This window comes from Syzygium oleosum, unplaced genomic scaffold, assembly GCF_021117445.2.
Source record: "Syzygium oleosum isolate NSW1041296 unplaced genomic scaffold, Sole_v2.1 Sole_v2.12, whole genome shotgun sequence".
NCBI lineage: Eukaryota > Viridiplantae > Streptophyta > Magnoliopsida > Myrtales > Myrtaceae > Syzygium > Syzygium oleosum.
Window position 1 is genome coordinate 4,796,322 of NW_026607496.1, and position 19,238 is coordinate 4,815,559.

Genomic DNA, 19,238 nt, shown 5'->3' on the forward strand with positions numbered 1-19,238 from the left:
CCTATCGCTGGCCACAGGTGAGGCGTTGCTCGGCCTCGCCTCACCTTGCTAGATTTGGCAAGGCTCTGGCAAGGCTTGGCTACACCTAGCCGGTCTCGAATGAGGCAAGGCCGAGTAATGCCAGATTTGATGAGGCAAGGCCTCGCTCGAGCTTCGTCGGCCTTGAGTGAGGCCGAGCATCGTCGGATTTAGCGAGAGGTTGAGCCTCGCCTGTGGCTGGTCGCCGACTGTTGGCTGTCGCCGTGGTTGGCGACCGGCCGAGGAAGAAGAAAACAAAAAAGAAAGAAAAAGAAAAAAAAGAAAAGAAAAAAATAAAAATAAAAAATAGTTTTTTTTTAAAAAAAAGGAAAAAATAAAAATAAAAGTAAAATATGTTATGTAAAAGAAAGTAAGGTGAAAGAAGATATGGAAAATGTTTTCTGCTTTCTAAAAATCGGAAAACGTTTTCCTCACTTTTGAAGGTATTTTTTCCATTGGTGGAAAACGTTTTCTATGACTAGTTTATATTTCGTGAAATGAGGGTCGGAAAATTCCGAAAACGTTTTTCTGAAAGTTGTTTTTCACGAAACGAACGGAACTTACATATAAAATGAAAGCGCTTATTATACTTGCGATCAAATATGTACTGCACACTTCCTTTTTGGCACTACGCCAAATTCAAGAGCCTATAAATGAAAAATTCTGAGACCATTGAACCTACCGAAATTCCCAAACAATGAGCCTTCCAATTTTCACCGACCAAAAGTGATTGACAACACCAATTTTACACAGCACCCAAAAACAGTAAAATATGAGCCCATCTGCATGGCTCATGAAAAAGCCATGGTATAAGAAAGGCGATTGATATACCAAAGGCCCAGTTCGCACCGGATGGGAACAAGATGGAGAATCCGAAAGAGGGTGGAAGCAAGGTCTGGACCCAGTGGGTAAACCAACAATGAAAGTTTATAAATTAGAAATAAAAACATTGGCAAAATGATAACCCAAAGTCATATGGTAATTTAATTAAAAAAATTTGGTAAGTTACTCAAATGAACATTGATCTAATCATATAAGAGCAATTAAAATTAAAGGGAAGAATGACACCAAAAGTTATGTACGGCGCTCACTTTCGTACCAAAAGTTCTTGCCGGCTCACTTAAGTGCTAAATTGGAGAAAAAACGATCATTTAAGTGCTAACGGTAAGAAATTCCGGCCAAAATAATTACGTGGCTTTTATAATTGAAAAAATAAGTTGAGTTGGTATATTTGTTAAAAATCCAATCCACATGGATTTTTGCCCCTCTCTGTAGAGTCTCGCTCTCTCTCTCTCTTGCTTTGTGTGTGCTTTTTGGCTCCATTTTTAACTTCCTCAAGATCATCACTGACCCCTCTCTCTCTCTCTCGATCCCTCATTCTGGGTTTGATTCACTTCCAACTCCTTCTTCCTACTTCTGTTCAATAGATTTGACAGTGCGATTGCTTCTTCGCCCTTAATCCCGACGCTTGGGGGTCATCTCTCGGCAATTGCTACGGTTTGTTGTAATTCGTTGGCTTCGAAGAGCTACTAAATCTTACGGAGAGTTGACACAAATGTCAGATTTGGGTGAAAAGGTTAGTGGTCGCACTGATCGAGAATTCGTGAGAGACCATCTCGTCGAGATCTCGAAATTCTTACATTGGTTAGGTGGCTGAAATCGCTCGATTTGGTTCGCTATTGTTGCAGGGATTGACAGATTGTTCCGACGGAGCTTCGATGGAGGGAAGACGATATGCGCCGATTAGCTCCTGCCCTTTTCGCTTCTCGTTTAGGGATTTTTTGAATTTTATTGCTTTGCGGTGAAGTAATAATCTTCGGGGATCTGTGGGTTTTGGTGTAGAGGTGGAAGAGCCATCATCATCCATCTTCGAAGACGATCATGGATCGATGGTATTTGGTGCAGAGGCGGAAGAGCCATTGTCTGTCGTTGAAGACGATTGTGATCTCCGCGATGATCACGCCGTTCCTCAGTTCTCGGCGATTACTGAATTCGACTCTCCTCTAGGTACTGTCTTCTCAGTTTCTCCGTATAATGTGTTTTTTTTTTCTACTAATTTGTCTGCAATTCTGAGGTTGCTCCAATGCGTGTTTCTATCTTCATCTCTTTCATAAACCAGTGTCTCTTATTGCTTTCGAAGAAGAAAATTTATGCCTTTGAAATTTTTTTGAATTATATTAGAATTTTATTTCACAATTAAGGAAGCTTTATAAGCAATTTCTTTTTTGAGCTCTTTAACCTTTCTGTTGATATGGAGTTTCATTGGCCTATGACAGGCTTTTGATCTGTCATGTTATTGTTAGTTCTATACTTATAACTGAGGCCTCCGTTAGTTTTGGCCTAAAAGGGGGTTAAAATGCCCTCTGGAGTTGTCTTTGGTAATGATTCCATCCAGAAGTGGAGGTAATACTTTGTTTAATCCCTTTTAATATTGTAGATTTGGGATTTTGTGGGAGATTTGCAGAAGAAAAGATCATGAGGAAGGTCAACATGGAGGGAAAATGCATTCAAAAAGTTTCATCTCAAGACTTGAATGATTCTGACACTAGTGAAGCTCCCCTTGAGGTTGAGTTTGTCAATATGATCGAGAATGATAAGCCAGCAAAGATTACTTCATTGCTAGATAGTTGTTTTGATTTTGACGCAGCTTGTGATCGATTTGTGCTTTGGTCCTATAGTCTCTGTGCAATGCGTGCGGGATCATGAGCAGGAAGAAGAGGCGGGCCATGATTGGCCTGAACAAGATCGGAATGGAGATTAAGAAGGCGAAGCACAGCAACAACAACAACGGCGATTCCTTGAAGCGGAGGGTCTTGGCCTGAGGAAGAGAAGTGTTGATGCAAAGACTGATGGGAAGCCAACCCCTGGATGTTGAGTTGAATTTTTTGTTTGGTGGGAAGCCAATCCCTGGATGTTGGGATGTTCTAATTGACCAAATGTAAAGACTGAATTTAATGTCGATGGACTTTATTTTGTCTATGCTTTTGTCATTTCTATATATTGCTTTTGGCTGTGTTGGTGTGCTAGTTTTGTTGGTTGTGCTTGCACCAACTATTGTATATGCTGGTGCAAGCACAAGATGCACCAACTATGTGTTGTTGATGCAAGGTTAGTACTGGTGCATCTTGTGGTTACACTAGCTATGTGCTGGTGGCATCAAAAATTAGTATTTAGAACAACAATGTCGTCACCAATCATCAACTAATAACTTAGATTTTGAGTGATTTACGAATAGGTTTCGTGGACATAAATTGGTCTCACACTTATCCAAAACAAGGCAGAAAAGAGAGGAATGAAATTACCTTGTCGAGGAGGGGTTCTTAGTTGCGCTTATTGGTCAAGCTACACGAGGTGGTGCAGCTAGTTGCTACTGGTTTGTGCTTGCATCAACACGCGTTTGTGCAATTGATGCAAAGCACAAAACTGCACTAGTGCTTGTTTGGGCTGGTGCTTGGCATCGAAATGATCACTTTTTAACAATGATTGGCACTGAAGTGATTACTTTTTAACAATGACTGGCACTGAAGTTATCACTTTTAAAAAAATTGATACTCAAACGATCACTATTTACAACTTTTAAATGACATCGTTTAGGGGCTATATGCTAACTGGACATGCCGGCGAGCCACTTAGGATTGAGAAATTAATAAAATATAGCCACGTCGGATTTCCAGCAATCTAGATCAGAGTTGGCACTTAAGTGATCTGAAAAAAAAAATTTGATACTAAAGTGAGTGCTGTACACAACTTTTGGCACTTTTACTGTCCTTCTTCCAAATTTAAGTCGTTGATCGGAACGGAAAATAAAGATTAACAAAAAAAGAAGAAAAATTGATAATATATAAGCTATAAAAAAGAATTAGTATTTCATAAAACTGTTGGTAAGTCAACGATAGATTATTTGGAAATTAGGTGACCAGTTTAACCGGTAGCTAGACACACGCACCCTTAGATCTGAGGTGCGACCTCAATTTTGAGGCCATTGCAACCCTAATTGGAGGTCGATATGAGGTCTTGACGGCCTCGAATATTAAACAACGCACATCTACCTTTATGTGGAGAGAGAGAGAGAGAGAGAGAGAGAGAGAGAGAGAGAGAGAGAGAGAGAGAGAGAGAGAGAGAGAGAGAGAGAGAGAGAGAGAGAGAGAGAGAGAGGGGCTAATTAAAAAAAAAGCACAAACTTTACCTTGAGTGACAATTTTGGCCCGAATTTTTTTTCGTCTCAATAAAAAAAAATCAATATTTACTCGAGTCCCAAATCTGGCTCCCGTAATGTGAAATTTTCAAATTGTTCGGGCCAGATTTGGGATTTAAGTAAAAGTCGATGATTTTTAATGAGATAAAAAAAGTTCGGACCATAATTGTCACTTAAGGTAAAGTTGGTATTTTTATTTGGAATTAGGCGGAGAGAGAGAGTTATTCGGCTGGTAGAAGCATCAATGATTGGTGGCGGAAGAGTTTGGTGTGTCGTGGTGGTGGTGGTCAAGTAGTGACGGCGGTTCGTTCTCGTTTGATTGATGTGCGGTCAAGAGTTTTTCATAAGTGGAGAGAGAGGGATATGACATTGTAGCCACATGTATGTGGCTAATCTAAAGGCAAGTTAACGAAAATCATGTCAACTTTAGTTAAGGGCGTTAGATTTATTTATGAATGGACATAGAGCATATTTTCGAATGATGGACTAGAATGAACAAATAAATAATTCACAAGCTACATTGAATATTGAGATAAATTTGGAAGACTACTGGTGTCATTACCATTTTCTCTTTCATTAGTTCTCTTAACTCTTTTGGGGTGTAATTGAGGAAACATTTGAGAGTTGTGTGATTCAACTAATTGTAATCTTTACATTTTATTTACAGTGGACAACACGTTGATCTCTTTTTGTGGAGTGGCATACTGTCAAACCACACAAATCTCATGTTGCTTTACTTTTTCAATCTTAATTTCTCGATTGTATTGTTTGCATTTGTCAGGCTTCCTTGGTTTCCGTGACTATATTGAAGTGCAGTATTAGGATCTGTCAATCAATATCCAATAATCAATAAAATGTCATACAAACATAAAACTATGCAGGGGAAGCAATTTTCTCGAAAGTTTTTCTCATATGTACTTAATTATTTCTCGACAACACTAAAAACAGGAATATGGATTTCTTTCCTTTAAGAAGGAGATAATGAGTGTAGTTGGCTCACAGGGGAGAAGAATGGCGAGTGCACATGTGCAGTGTGAAAATCTGGATGTCTGATGTTTGGTTGATTACTTGATATGCCTAGTTGGCCCATTACTCAATAGTTTAGGTTTTTTAAGCGAAGGTTGCCCAATTAGGTCTATTGTAGCTCAAGTTTTGGGCTTCCTCTTGGATCTACCCATAATGGAAGCGTTGGACTTCTATTAAACGTCTCCAAACAAAAATGAGGTAGAGTTGGTTTTCGGACACGCAATATAAATTCAACATCTTCATATGAAGATATCACCAATATGGAGCCTAGGTATGAGCCCATTAGTATATTTAGTTGAATTCACATTCACTTAAAGACTTAAATCAATGAGTCATAAATCAATTATGATATAGTAACTGTTTTATATTATACCAATCATCCGATGCTGGACTTTTTCTATTGCATTTTTATATGCTAGGATGCTTAAGTGACAAAAAGAGCTTCACCAATATGGTTCATTTTGGTGTACCCGTCAAGATTAAGGTTAGCCTAAAGGAGCTAGGATTAATCTCGGTCTTCGCTTTTGATATGGTTTATACGTGGAATGGCCCGTAGAAAAGGGCTTGTAAAATATGTTTAAGTAAAATGGCAATAGTGTGTTTTGTCTGTTGTGCCTTCCTTGATTTCTAGCTATTATTTGTTTGGGAATTTGTTTATACACGTTTCCGCATATGCTTATTAATAAGATAAAAGAAACGGGACGGCGACGAACTTGGGACGTCGCATTAATAACCCCGAGGTGAGGTAAGGACGTCACAATTGCTTTCATGGAAAACAAAGACAGAGTCTACTGTATCCTTGTCATTAGCCGAAGCTGAGTATCGAGCCATGGCTAAAACTATTTGCGAAATAGTATAGATACGAGGCTTACTTTTGGATCTTGGGGTACAAGTTAAAGGACCAACCCTACTATTCTGTGATAACGATGCAGCGCTCAACCTTGCAGCAAATCCCATAGTGCGTGAAAGAACGAAGCATATAGAAGTTGATTGCCACTTCACTCGAGACAAGATCCAAGAAGGGATAATCGAGACAAGAGGAATTGGAATCACAGAATAGCCTGCGGATATCTTTACCAAGCCACTATGTCAAAGACAACACGCATACCTATCGAGCAAGCTGAGCGTCTTAGACATATATAAGCCGCCAGCTTGAGGGGGAGTGTTGGAAGATATGCCTGAAGATGTGGCAAATCTATCCAGAATGTAATCGATACGATAAATCAATCCGAAATTGTAATTGATTGATAAATCAATCTAGGATTAGACTTGATTTCATCTGATTTGCCTAGGAGAGATTTTCCTTTTATTATTCACATTTTGTACTATATATTGAACATTGTACATGGAGAATAGATAAGCTGAAATACACAGAATACAAAATTTCTTTCTTCAATTCTTCGATTTGTATCATGTTCGAGAATCCACCGCTCAATTGACCTCGCTTGGGTGTCCACGCCATGTCCATGTTGCAATAGCTTCTCTCCTCCCTTCTCTGTTCTTATTTCCAAATTTCTATCGTATAGATTTTGAAAATTATCTTGGTTTATTTCATAAAGTTCCATTTTTAAACCATGTGAATGCTAACGACCGTGGCAAGTAACAATAATTTAACAGTCATGTTTGCTTTTTCGTTTACTATTTTAACGGAAGGAGCAATACAAACAAAAGAATATATAGTTCCAAGGCCCGATTGGCCAAAAAGTATTCATGACTAAATTAAACAAATTGAGATAGTTTCTAGAGTGACTTTTACTTTTTATTTCTTCTTTTTTTTGTCAAAACACTAACCATAATATTAGCTTGCAGCGCCCATACTATAATTATATTTTAAAACGCCTGAAACTTTTACAATATACAAATATTGGCATTGTAGAATCATATTTAGTGTTTTTTTTTTTCATAATTATTGAGAATTTGAATGATATCTTAGAGCTTGGGGTAAGGTAAAAACTTAAAAAGGTTGTTTTTCACTTTTTATAAGTCTAAACCAAACGGTTTGCAAAAAGTAGGAGAACTACTGGTGCTTCTATTTCTTACTTTTTTTAAGTTTAGCTATAAATGAGCGGTACTATTAATATTTCTTTTTTGGGTCATATTAGCGTAAGAAGTATTTAGAAATAGTGGTTGTGCATATTGCAAGCATTACTTCATATTAAAAATTGTAACAATTCCTTATTTGATTACTGGGCACTTGTTAACATAAAGTCATATTTTCTTCCATCTCTAACCGTTTCTCTAATTGGTGAGCCACAAGTTATAGATAACACATACAAGCTTGATTAAATATAAATATGGATGACGTCCTTATTGGAAACTCAACAATCAAGAGATCAATTGAGGGAAGTTTTCCTCCGTCGGATGGAGGAAAACATGACCCTTTTAACAAAATCCTTCAAATTAACATTTTGTTCTCTTGATGGACATTGCATTTGATTGAATTTTTCGATTGGACCTATCACATGATGACAAGAGTAACTTCCTTTTCCGATGTGAGGTAGTCGAGGTTGGTAAATCTTGTTGGGATTTTGGCACAAAATACCATAGAATTGAATGAGAAGTGTGTGGTTGAAAGTGTCCCACATAGGGTGAAGAGAGATGGGAGATGGGTTCAAATAGTTGAGCCTCACAAATGGGTTTGGGCCCCAAGGGGTACCCCACTTTTGTGGAAGAGAGAGGACCTACGTCAAGCTAGGTCGGTCCACCCCCCGCGCGCGCCGCCGTCCGTCCGGCCGGCTCGGTTCGGTTCCTGGTCCACTCTCTATCGGTTTTTTATTTTTCGAACAGACACGTTGTTTAGAAATTATTTATATTTTTGGACAAACAAACATGTCTGTTCGTGAGGTTCGGTTCGCCCGAACGAAAACCGAAGCCCTTCGCGCCTGTTCACGAACCAAACCGGTTTAAGGCTTGGCTCGTGACTGTTCACATGACCGAACGAAATTGTTCGGTTGGTGACTCTTCGGTTTCATCCTTCTATATCCGAAATTCCTTGGTGACTATTCATTCACACATGACCGAACGAAGTACTCTTGGCATTTTCATATTTTCGCGGCTTTCGGTTGCGCTCTCATTCTTCGTTGTGCGATTATTCTGCAAAGTTGCGTTCGAAGATTTCCTTTGAAGAAGTACCGCTTCATAGGAAAGGCGATCCGTTCTATCCTGGGAGGCAATTGTTCAACGACCTTTGGGTACCGGTAGAGGGGACAAATTGTCTTAAGGACACAACGTGAATTCGTTGGGCTCGGATCAAGCGTCAAATTCAGATCACTCATTTCAGGTTTGTCAAACAACTTTACGTTATATGTACATACAAACACATGAATAGTGAGCAACAATCTTAAGACAATTTCCTTATTATCGTGTTTGTTCAGTTGCATTCTCAATCATTTCTGTCTTCGTGTCAGAAATGGCTACAACATCGACGACGCCTATTGCGTCTGTTCCAACTCATGGAGAGAAGCCGGAAAAGTTCAATGGGGCTGATTTTAAGAGATGGCAACAGAAGATGTTGTTCTACCTCACTACATTGAACTTGGCAAGGTTCCTCACGGAGGATGCTCCGAAGTTGGATGAAGGAGAGACAAACAAGGAAAAGGTTGCTGCTATAGATGCATGGAAACATTCTGATTTTCTGTGTCGCAACTACGTCCTCAATGGTCTAGACAATTCCCTCTACAACGTTTATAGTCCGCTAAAAACGGCTAAGGAGTTGTGGGAAAGTTTGGACAAGAAATACAAAACGGAAGATGCTGGATTGAAGAAATTCATCGTCGGTAAATTTCTGGACTTCAAGATGGTAGATTCTAAAACCGTCTTAAGTCAAGTTCAAGAACTTCAAGTGATCACGCATGACATTCATGCTGAAGGTATGATGATTAGTGAATCATTTCAAGTGGCTGCTTTCATTGAAAAGTTACCGCCGTCTTGGAAAGATTTCAAGAATTATCTCAAACACAAGAGAAAGGAATTATCACTTGAAGATTTAATTGTTCGATTGAGGATAGAGGAAGACAATAGGAATTCCGAGAAGAAAGTTGGCAGCAATCTGGCGGTCTCAAGGGCCAATGTTGTTGAAGAAGGATCAAAACCCAACAAGAAGAGGAAAATGCCTAGCAAGTCTGGAGAGGGATTCACCCAAGGCCTGAAGAAGTTCGTTGGCAAGTGCTTCAACTGTGGCAAGTCTGGACATCGAGCCAAAGACTGCAGAGCCAAGAAAAGACAGAAAACTCAGGCTAATGTGGTGGAACAAATTTCCAATGGTGTTGATGATATCAATCTAACTGCTATGATATCCGAGTGCAACATGGTGGGAAACCCCAAAGAATGGTGGATTGATACTGGAGCAACTCGTCATATTTGCGCCAATAAATCAATGTTCTCATCTTACATGCCTATGGAAGGTGATGAAAAACTCTATATGGGTAATTCATCAACCTCTAAGGTTGAAGGTGTCGGAAAGATTGCTCTAAAGATGACCTCTGGGAAAGTTGTGACTCTAAACAATGTGCTACGTGTGCCAGACATACGCAAGAATTTAGTGTCCGGATCTCTTCTCAGCAAGAATGGTTTCAAGTTGGTGTTTGTGTCTGATAAGTTTGTACTCTCTAAGAATGAGATGTATGTAGGAAAGGGTTATCTTAGTGATGGTCTTTTCAAGTTGAATGTAATGACTGTTGTACCCAATGATGTTATGAATAAAGTTGTTTCCGCTTATGTGCTTGAGTCTCCTAATTTATGGCATGCTAGATTAGGACACGTTAACTATAAGTCGATAAAGAAGTTAATGAACATGGGTTTATTGCCAAAATTCGATTGTTCAAGTGAGAAATGCCAAGTGTGTGTTGAATCTAAATTTTCTAAGCCTCCGTTTCATTCTATAGACAATAGAGTCTCAGAACCTTTAGATTTAATACACACAGATATATGTGATATGAAATCAATACCGTCAAGAGGTGGTAATAAGTATTTTATCACATTTATAGATGACTGCTCGAGGTATTGTTATGTTTATTTGCTTAGTAGCAAAGATGAGGCTGTGAATGCTTTTAGAATTTATAAGTCCGAAGTTGAAACTCAGTTGAATAAGAAAGTTAAAATGATAAGAAGTGACAGAGGAGGTGAATATGAATTTCCTTTTGAGGAAATTTGTGCTGAGTTTGGTATCGTTCACCAAATGACTCCTCCTTATACGCCGCAATCTAATGGAGTGGCAGAAAGGAAAAACCGGTCTTTAAAGGAAACAATGAATGCATTGTTGAATAGTTCCGGTTTACCACAGAATTTGTGGGGGGAAGCTGTTTTGACGGCGAATTTTATTTTAAATAGAGTGCCCCACAGAAAAACACAACAAACTCCCTATGAGAAATGGAAAGGCAGAATGCCTAACTTGAATTATCTCAAAGTGTGGGGGTGTTTGACTAAGGTTGCGGTTCCTAAGCCTAAAAAGGTTAAGATAGGACCAAAGACTGTTGATTGTGTTTTTATCGGATATGCTCAGAATAGCAATGCATATCGTTTTCTTGTTCACAAGTCAGAGATCCCAGATATACATGTTAATACGATAATTGAATCAAGGGACGCTTCGTTCTTTGAAAATATATTTCCGTATAACATAGTATATGAGCCAATTGATAATAATAAGAGGTCTCGAGATACTATATCTAGAAATGATCCAATTGAGGATGAACCTAGACGTAGTAAAAGACAAAGGACTTCCACGTCTTTTGGACCTGATTTCTTAACGTATCTGTTAGAGAATGAGCCTCGGACATTCAAAGAAGCTGTGACTTCGCCAGAAGCCCCGTTCTGGAAAGAAGCTATCAATAGTGAAGTTGAATCCATCTTGTCAAACCATACATGGGAATTGGTTGACCTTCCTCCTGGTAATAAACCACTACAGTGTAAGTGGATTTTCAAGAGGAAAATACGGATGGTGCTATTGATAAATATAAGGCTAGGCTTGTAGTAAAAGGATACAAGCAACGAGAAGGTCTTGATTATTTTGATACTTATTCACCTGTTACTAGAATTACATCCATAAGGATGCTAATTGCCATAGCAGCGGTGTATAAGCTTGAAATCCATCAAATGGATGTTAAGACAGCCTTCTTAAACGGGGATTTGGAAGAAGAAATATATTTGGAACAACCCGAAGGGTTCATTGTTCCAAGTCAGGAGAAGAAAGTATGTCGGCTTATCAAGTCACTCTATGGATTGAAACAAGCACCGAAACAATGGCATGCTAAATTCGACCAAGTCATGTTGTCGAATGGTTTCAAGATCAATGAGTGTGATAAATGTGTATATGTTAAGAACACTCATAATGGTTTTGCCATTTTGTGCTTATATGTAGACGACATGCTTATAATGGGCAGCGATAGTGAGGTTGTTAAGGTGACCAAACGCATGCTCACAAGTAAATTTGATATGAAAGATATGGGGGTTGCAGATGTTATTTTAGGAGTTAAAATCCATAAAAACATATGGAGGATTAGCTCTATCACAATCTCATTATATTGAGACGATTCTTGGAAAGTGCAAGAATCTAGATATTGTACCGGTAAAGACTCCGATAGATGTTAATTTACATCTTTCGAAGAATACTGGTGAAAGTAAGGCTCAAAATGAGTATGCTAGTATACTAGGCAGTTTAATGTATGTCATGAAGCTGTACTAGGCCGGACATAGCTTGTGCGGTTAGCAAGCTAAGTCGATTTCTGATTAGTCCAAATGAAAATCATTGGAAAGCAATGAAACGTTTATTGGGCTACTTAAAGCATACTCAAGATTACGCTTTGCATTACACAGAATATCCAGCGGTACTTGAAGGATACTGTGATGCAAATTGGATAACCGGCACTAAAGACACAAAATCGACAAGTGGATATGTATTCACAATTGGGGGAGCGGCAGTATCTTGGAAATCATCCAAACAAACTTGTATTGCTAGATCCACTATGGAATCAGAATTTATTGCTTTGGATAAAGCCGGTGAAGAAGCAGAGTGGCTTCGAAATTTCTTGGAAGACATTCCTAATTGGCCTAAACCAGTGCCCGCTGTTTGTATACATTGTGACAGTCAAGCGGCAATAGGAAGGGTAAGGAATGTCATGTATAACGGTAAGTTTCGACACATACGTCGAAGACATGACACAGTAAGACAACTTCTTTCTAGTGGAATTATCACCGTTGACTATGTGAAGTCAAAAGATAATATTGCGGATCCATTGACAAAAGGCCTAACTAGAGATATGGTTGCAAAAACATCAAGGGGAATGGGTTTAAGGCCTATAAACAAGTCATCATAGCGGAAACCCTACCTAGTTGATTGGAGATCCCAAGATCTAGGTTCAAAGGGACAACTAAGTTATGAAGACAGTGTAGAGTACTGTCAAATTTTTACTCATTCCCGGATGAAGACAGTACTAATATGTGAAGGTTAAGCAAAAAGCTTTTAATGATTCTGAATTGAGTATGTGATATACTATATGTTCAGAAATCACCTATGTGAGTGTGAAGTGAGGGCCGCTTCTGTGAGAATTGAAAAGGCTGAATTCTCTAAAACACTCATGAGACCAGGCGGTGTTCATGGCCAAAACGAACACAACAGTGAGAACCAATTTTGTTCGAGAAAAAATTGTGTGATTTCTATTGTCTAGGCTTACACCAAAGGTCGACGGTTCAAAGACATCAAGTCTCGATTGGCGAGTAAGTCCGATAGGTTTCACTAAGGAAAGTTCAAAGTCTCAGACTACTTATCCTGATGCAACGTTTTCTCATGGAATAATCGCACCTTGCATCTCATGCATACACGCAGAGTCATGATATCTGAACTTCTCATTCATGTGGGGGATTGTTGGGATTTTGGCACAAAATACCATAGAATTGAATGAGAAGTGTGTGGTTGAAAGTGTCCCACATAGGGTGAAGAGAGATGGGAGATGGGTTCAAATAGTTGAGCCTCACAAATGGGTTTGGGCCCCAAGGGGTACCCCACTTTTGTGGAAGAGAGAGGACCTATGTCAAGCTAGGTCGGTCCACCCCCCGCGCGCGCCGCCGCCGCCGTCTGTCCGGCCGGCTCGGCTCGGTTCGGTTCCGGGTCCACTCTCTATCGGTTTTTTATTTTTTATTTTTCGAACAGACACGTTATTTAGAAATTATTTATATTTTTGGACAAACAAACATGTCTGTTCGTGAGGTTCGGTTCGCCCGAACGAAAACCGAAGCCCTTCGCGCCTGTTCACGAACCAAACCGGTTTAAGGCTTGGCTCGTGACTGTTCACATGACCGAACGAAATTGTTCGGTTGGTGACTCTTCGGTTTCATCCTTCTATATCCGAAATTCCTTGGTGACTATTCATTCACACATGACCGAACGAAGTACTCTTGGCATTTTCATATTTTCGCGGCTTTCGGTTGCGCTCTCATTCTTCGTCGCTGTCATCTTTTGTGCGATTATTCTGCAAAGTTGCGTTCGAAGATTTCCTTTGAAGAAGTACCGCTTCATAGGAAAGGCGATCCGTTCTATCCTGGGAGGCAATTGTTCAACGACCTTTGGGTACCGGTAGAGGGGACAAATTGTCTTAAGGACACAACGTGAATTCGTTGGGCTCGGATCAAGCGTCAAATTCGGATCACTCATTTCAGGTTTGTCAAACAACTTTACGTTATATGTACATACAAACACATGAATAGTGAGCAACAAATCTCACGTTCATGAAATACACCATTAACGTCGGCAAATACTTTGCATAATCTATTCTTAAAAACCCTGCAATAGGATTAATTACCAAGAAAATAAATTCTCGTTTTTCCACTATTGGCGACCTTGGTTAGGCTTTGAGATATGGTCCGTGGTGGTGAATGACAAATTACATATGATACATGTGTTTTGAAAATAGGAGATACAAAGTATTCGTAAAGGTAAACTCGAGGCGGTAAAAGACGTTGTCCCGATAGGAACAATCTCCGTGATAGGCTTCCCGATCATGATCAAAGAGGTAATCAATGTCAATATACACGGGTCTAATATGTCACGCCCCGAACCCCAACGGGCTCGCGACACCCCTTCCACGGTCGTATTGAACGCGACGTCCCAGGACGCGTCGCCGACCCAAACGAACTACGCAAGCGGAAGCAAAATAAAACAACCCAGACAACTAACAAGATGACAAAAGGATAGCACGAAACAATAATTTCATAAAGCAGTTATTAATACAAAACAGTAATCCAGGCTACCAAATTTAAAGCCACAATTTTCAAAAGGGGGCGGTGGTTGACAAACTTATCTCCTCTACAAAAGGTACTCAAAAGACAGGGTAAATGATCTATCTTTCAATTCCTGTGGAGCTCTGGCGGCATCTCCGAATCGATCACGGTCGCGGATCTGAAATGGTTATATAATAACCGTGAGAACGAGTCTCAATAAGCAACCCCCTATACCCCACGTAGGCCAATGCGTACCCAGACAAGTCGTACATGCAATCTACCCCATAATATATAAAATTCGCATCATTGTACTTACCTCGTCATCAAGCCCATGCCAACTCTACACGTTAGTCACAACGTGATAATACAATAATAGTAATTAAATAGCACATCACAACCGCTCAAACACCAACCACACTTGCACTCAATCAATCCAACTAATTCAACCAGCCAATTCAATCACACGCTCAACCAGCCAATTCAATCACTCAATTCGCATGCGTGGCCGAACATCTTTCTCACGACCCGCGCCACTGCGCCTCAGGTCCATTCTCACTGCCCGCGCCACTGCGCCTCAGGCCCACTTGGCACACCGGCCATTCATGCTTTCACACGGACCGCCGTCAACACGTCCCAAGTCCGTAGCCCTCCGATCAATCCGGGCTCAATTTCCAATGACCGACGTAAATACGTCCCGGTCCAACACACCTCTAACGGGCCACCGTCAACACGTCTCAAGCCCGCATCCATTTGGCACACCGGCCATTCATGCCTTCACACGGACCGCCGTCAACACGTCCCAAGTCCGTAGCCCTCCGATCAATCCGGGCTTATAATCGACAGGCATGCACACGCCATTCAATTCAATCAATTTCACGCCAATTGCATTAAACCATCCATATTCACAACTCACCACGTCAATCCACAAACCCGACGTTCAAGTCGGCCACGTACGATCACCCAAATCATGCACATCATTTTATCCAATCCAATTAGCACAATCATATCATAATATAATTAAATTAAATCACGCTCTAACCGTTCTAAATCCGAGACAAGTCATAAAATACCCAAAGTACTAGATAGGGTTTAGGAAGTCACTTACTTCAATTTGGCTCGGGAAAAACCCGCACGGGCTCAAAAACGGGCCGGATGAACAGTGCCGAATGAACAGTACGGGCCCCGATGAACAGTGTTCGGAATGAACAGTAATGGGCCTCGGATGAACAGTGTTCGGAATGAACAGTACGGGCCCCCGGATGAACAGTACCTCGGAATGAACAGTGACGCCCCTCCCCCCCTCGGCTGAACTGTACGAGCAAGGGCGCGGGCTCGGCCACGGCTCGGGGCACTCTCGGGCTGGTGGGCGGGGTCGCCGGGGCTAGGTGGTGGTAGACGGGCGGCGGCGGCGGCGTGCGGCGCGCGCGGCTGCTGGTCGGGCGGCGCGGGGAGAGCCCAAAACGGGGAGGCGTCGGGAGGAAGAAAAGCGAGAGGAAGAAAGGTGGTGGCGGCCAAGGGGAAGCGCGAAGGTCGGCGGAGGTGGCTGAGGGGAGAGACTGGGTGGCGGAGGCCGAGCGGCGGCGGCGGCGAAGCTGGGAGCCGAAACTGGGGAAGGCGTCGGGGAAGAGAGAAACAGGGGGAGAGGGGGTCGCGCGGCGGCCGGAGGTGGCACGGCGGCGTCTCGGGTGGCCGGGCGACGGAGGACAAAGCCGGCGGACGGGCTGGGCAACGCCGGACCACGGCGGACGCAGCGTGGTAAGCCTAGCTTGCTCGCGGTGCAGCAAGTGGACAGGGCCGGCGATAGGCGGACAAGGCCGACGAGCGGCGGTCGCGGGCGACGAGCGGCGGCACAGCTCGGTCGGGCGACGGCGGCGACGGCACGATCGGCGACTGGCCGGAGAGCGAGCTCGGTCGGCGTCGGGCGGGTGCGAGCGGGCGAAACGATCGAGCGGCGAAGGAGGAGGAAGAAGAAGAAGAAGAAAGAAGGAAGAAGAAAAAGAAAAAGGAAGAGAGAGAACGAGAAGGGATGGGTCTGACACAGGGGAGAAGGGATAGACGTGCGCAGGGGGAGGTGACCGGGGAGAGAGAGAGAGAGTGAGAGAGAGAGAGAAAACAATAAAAAATTTAACTTCAATCAAATATTAAATGCGATCCGATGACCCAAATTCAAAATCGAAAGCGATCTACCGGTCCAAAATAAGCCTCGCATATAAAAAGGGACAAAGGCCGAATTAATTAAATCAAACTATATCGAGGGAGGTCTACTAGTCCAAATTCGCACCCGGTCAAAAACTCCCCTTTTTCCATTATTCCTGACAATCTCAACGCTGGCTACGATAATATTGACACCGTCCAATTTATTTCGTCCTGAAACTCCCGAAAATCGACTGTCAAGTTCGGGGTCTAAATAACGGCCAAATTCGATCGAGCGCGATTCCAGCGAAATTTTAAAACAATAACCGAGAGTTATCAGTTCCCGGGCGAGATTTTACTATAAGCACACTGACGAATTACACGTTTTATAAATCCCAACTATGGGCCGAAATTCGGAATGTCACATAATAAATGGGTGGTTAAGGGCGGATAGGAACAAGTAAGCTAACACTGGTACAACACATTTAATTTATATCTACCAATCTTGATGATTTAATAGAACATATACTTTGCGTCATAAAATATGTATTCACACCTGTAGAAGATGACCGAAGTTCCAAATTGAAGCTTATTCACCCAATGTACCTAATTTTTAAGTAAAAAATAATAATTTTTACAATTTCAAATCCAGTCAATTAATTGGTCAATTCCTTCCTTTCGGGTTTTCACACTATATATTCAAGTCCACGTAATTTATTGATTGGGACACCATCAAGAAGTCTTTGTCTTATTACAGTCTATGAGATATTCAATAAACTATATTATAATATGCTTATTTATTATAACAATAGGCAAAATGATATTGCATGAATATCCGGGTCGGACTTAAATAATGACCGAGTGGGAGACCCGAAAGAGCAGTGAGGTGCGGGTCAATATCCAGAACCGTTAAACCTCGGATTTACACGATTGATCCTTCGTGGATCGTTCCACGTTCATACTATTGGTCTATCACAAAGAAAATCGAATTTTCAACTCGTTTTTGATTAAGTACTTTCACAGCTTTTGATCAAGTCACTTTTCATCGATCCACCACCCATTTTTTTGAAAATCAAAAGGTAGAAGAATATTGTAATTGAACGGAGGTTTGACGTGATACGTGGTTTTGATACTTTTGTAACGAGATGTTGGGTAGAAGTGACTTAGATTGTACATTATAAGTTCTGATATTTTAATGATCAAACATTTCCGAATATTTGGTTCGAGTAATTATTTGTAGATGGGTGCAAAATATCCGGTTCACGTGCATGGATAAGGTTCCGTAACAGGGTGTGAGATTTCGTTGGACCATTGCCAACTATTCTAGAAATTTAAACTATTAGATAAATGCGTTGTTTAATATTTAACTACTTTATCACTCCCCCCCTCCCCCCAGGCTTAGTTTGATCCTTTTGCCAAGTACTAAGCATGGCAATATCTCATTGGGGAGGTAAATAGAGGCTTGAAAAGATTCGAATTCAGGATCTCCTCTTCTGATACCATGTCCGATTTAAAAGTTTAAGCCATTAGATGAATGCGTGGTTTAATATTTAAATACTCTTTCTTTTCCTTTTCCATTAAGCAATACCTTGTATAAATATTTGTATTGTACAATGAACAGTACAAGCAAGCAATTATGATTTTCTCAGTGGCACGAACAGTTGAGAATTACAATGTATGTGAATGTTAGGATTTTGTTCTAATATTCTAAGCCTTAAACTTTACATGAAATTCGACTGGTATGAAAATAATACTAAAAACATGGAGCTCATCCTAAATGAACCTTAATCTCGACGGGTACACCAAAATGAACCTAGGGCGTGGAGCTCATACTAAAAACATGAAAAACAGCGGGAGTGAGTTTAAAACTCAATGAGTAAATTCACTAATACTCATGCAGGATGATGCCTCGCCGTCGTACTAACGCATACAAATATTTTCCTCGCCTCATATCGATGGCAAATCAATAGCAAAGACTTTGACATTGCCCTTGTTATGTTAGCATGAAAGCTCACCTTTACCCGGTCACATAAAAATGTACAAGAAAATTTATACGTGAAGCCTCGTAACCAATCGACATGCAAAAATACCCGAAAATATTCACACATGAATTCATTTATCCATCAGGCATCGCTTTCTCTACACGTGGGTGACGGGTCCTCCGGAATCCTTTGAGCATCCGAAAACCTTCGGCTTATCAATAAACACACATACCGACATACATATAAGATTCATTTATCGTCATCTTGGCGCAACCAGGGCATCCCGGCTCAACCGAGGCATCCAGCTTCATGCTAGGCATCCTGGCTCAACCGAGGCATCCGGCTTCATGCTAGGCATCCCGGCTCAACCAAGGCATCCCGGGGCTAGCACATCCGAGGCATCTTGGCTCAACCAAGGCATCCTAGCATAACTAGGGCATCCCGGCGCTAGTTATCGAGGCATCCGAGCTCAACCCAGGCATCCTAGCTCAACTAGGACATCCCGGCTCAACCGAGGCATCATCACCAACGCTATGTGACGACGATCTTCTTCTTTCATTTAGTGATCACACATTATGGATCGTACAATCCGGTATATTATCCTCTATCTTACTCCATGTATACAAGGCCTAGTTGTATGTACTCATGAAAAGCTCACAAGATCATAATTCAAT

At 41.3% G+C, this 19,238-nt stretch overlaps 1 protein-coding gene across 2 annotated transcripts; it reads left to right on the forward strand.

Annotated features, from left to right (window-relative positions):
* The first annotated feature begins 1,311 nt into the window (after positions 1-1,311).
* LOC115672204 (GATA transcription factor 15-like) lies at positions 1,312-2,871 on the forward strand. 2 transcript variants are annotated; one of them, XM_056316623.1, is made up of 4 exons: positions 1,312-1,594; positions 1,861-2,025; positions 2,483-2,583; positions 2,697-2,871. In XM_056316623.1, exons 2-4 carry the CDS (start codon positions 1,908-1,910, stop codon positions 2,838-2,840), a joined length of 363 nt encoding a protein of 120 aa, XP_056172598.1. In that variant the 5' UTR covers positions 1,312-1,594; positions 1,861-1,907; the 3' UTR covers positions 2,841-2,871. The 2 variants fall into 2 exon arrangements, with proteins under 2 accessions (XP_056172598.1, XP_056172597.1); XM_056316622.1 differs by lacking the exon at positions 1,312-1,594 and having other exon boundaries at positions 1,603-2,025.
* The last annotated feature ends 16,367 nt before the right edge of the window (positions 2,872-19,238 follow it).

What these genes read in the sequence shown, in the direction of transcription:
- LOC115672204 (XM_056316623.1), top strand. Translation starts at nt 1,908, where the DNA reads ATGGTATTTGGTGCAGAGGCGGAAGAGCCATTGTCTGTCGTTGAAGAC. An exon ending in TGAATTCGACTCTCCTCTAG is followed by an intron (nt 2,026 to 2,482) that starts GTACTGTCTTCT and finishes GGAGATTTGCAG; the next exon opens with AAGAAAAGATCATGAGGAAG. An exon ending in CTAGTGAAGCTCCCCTTGAG is followed by an intron (nt 2,584 to 2,696) that starts GTTGAGTTTGTC and finishes TTGGTCCTATAG; the next exon opens with TCTCTGTGCAATGCGTGCGG.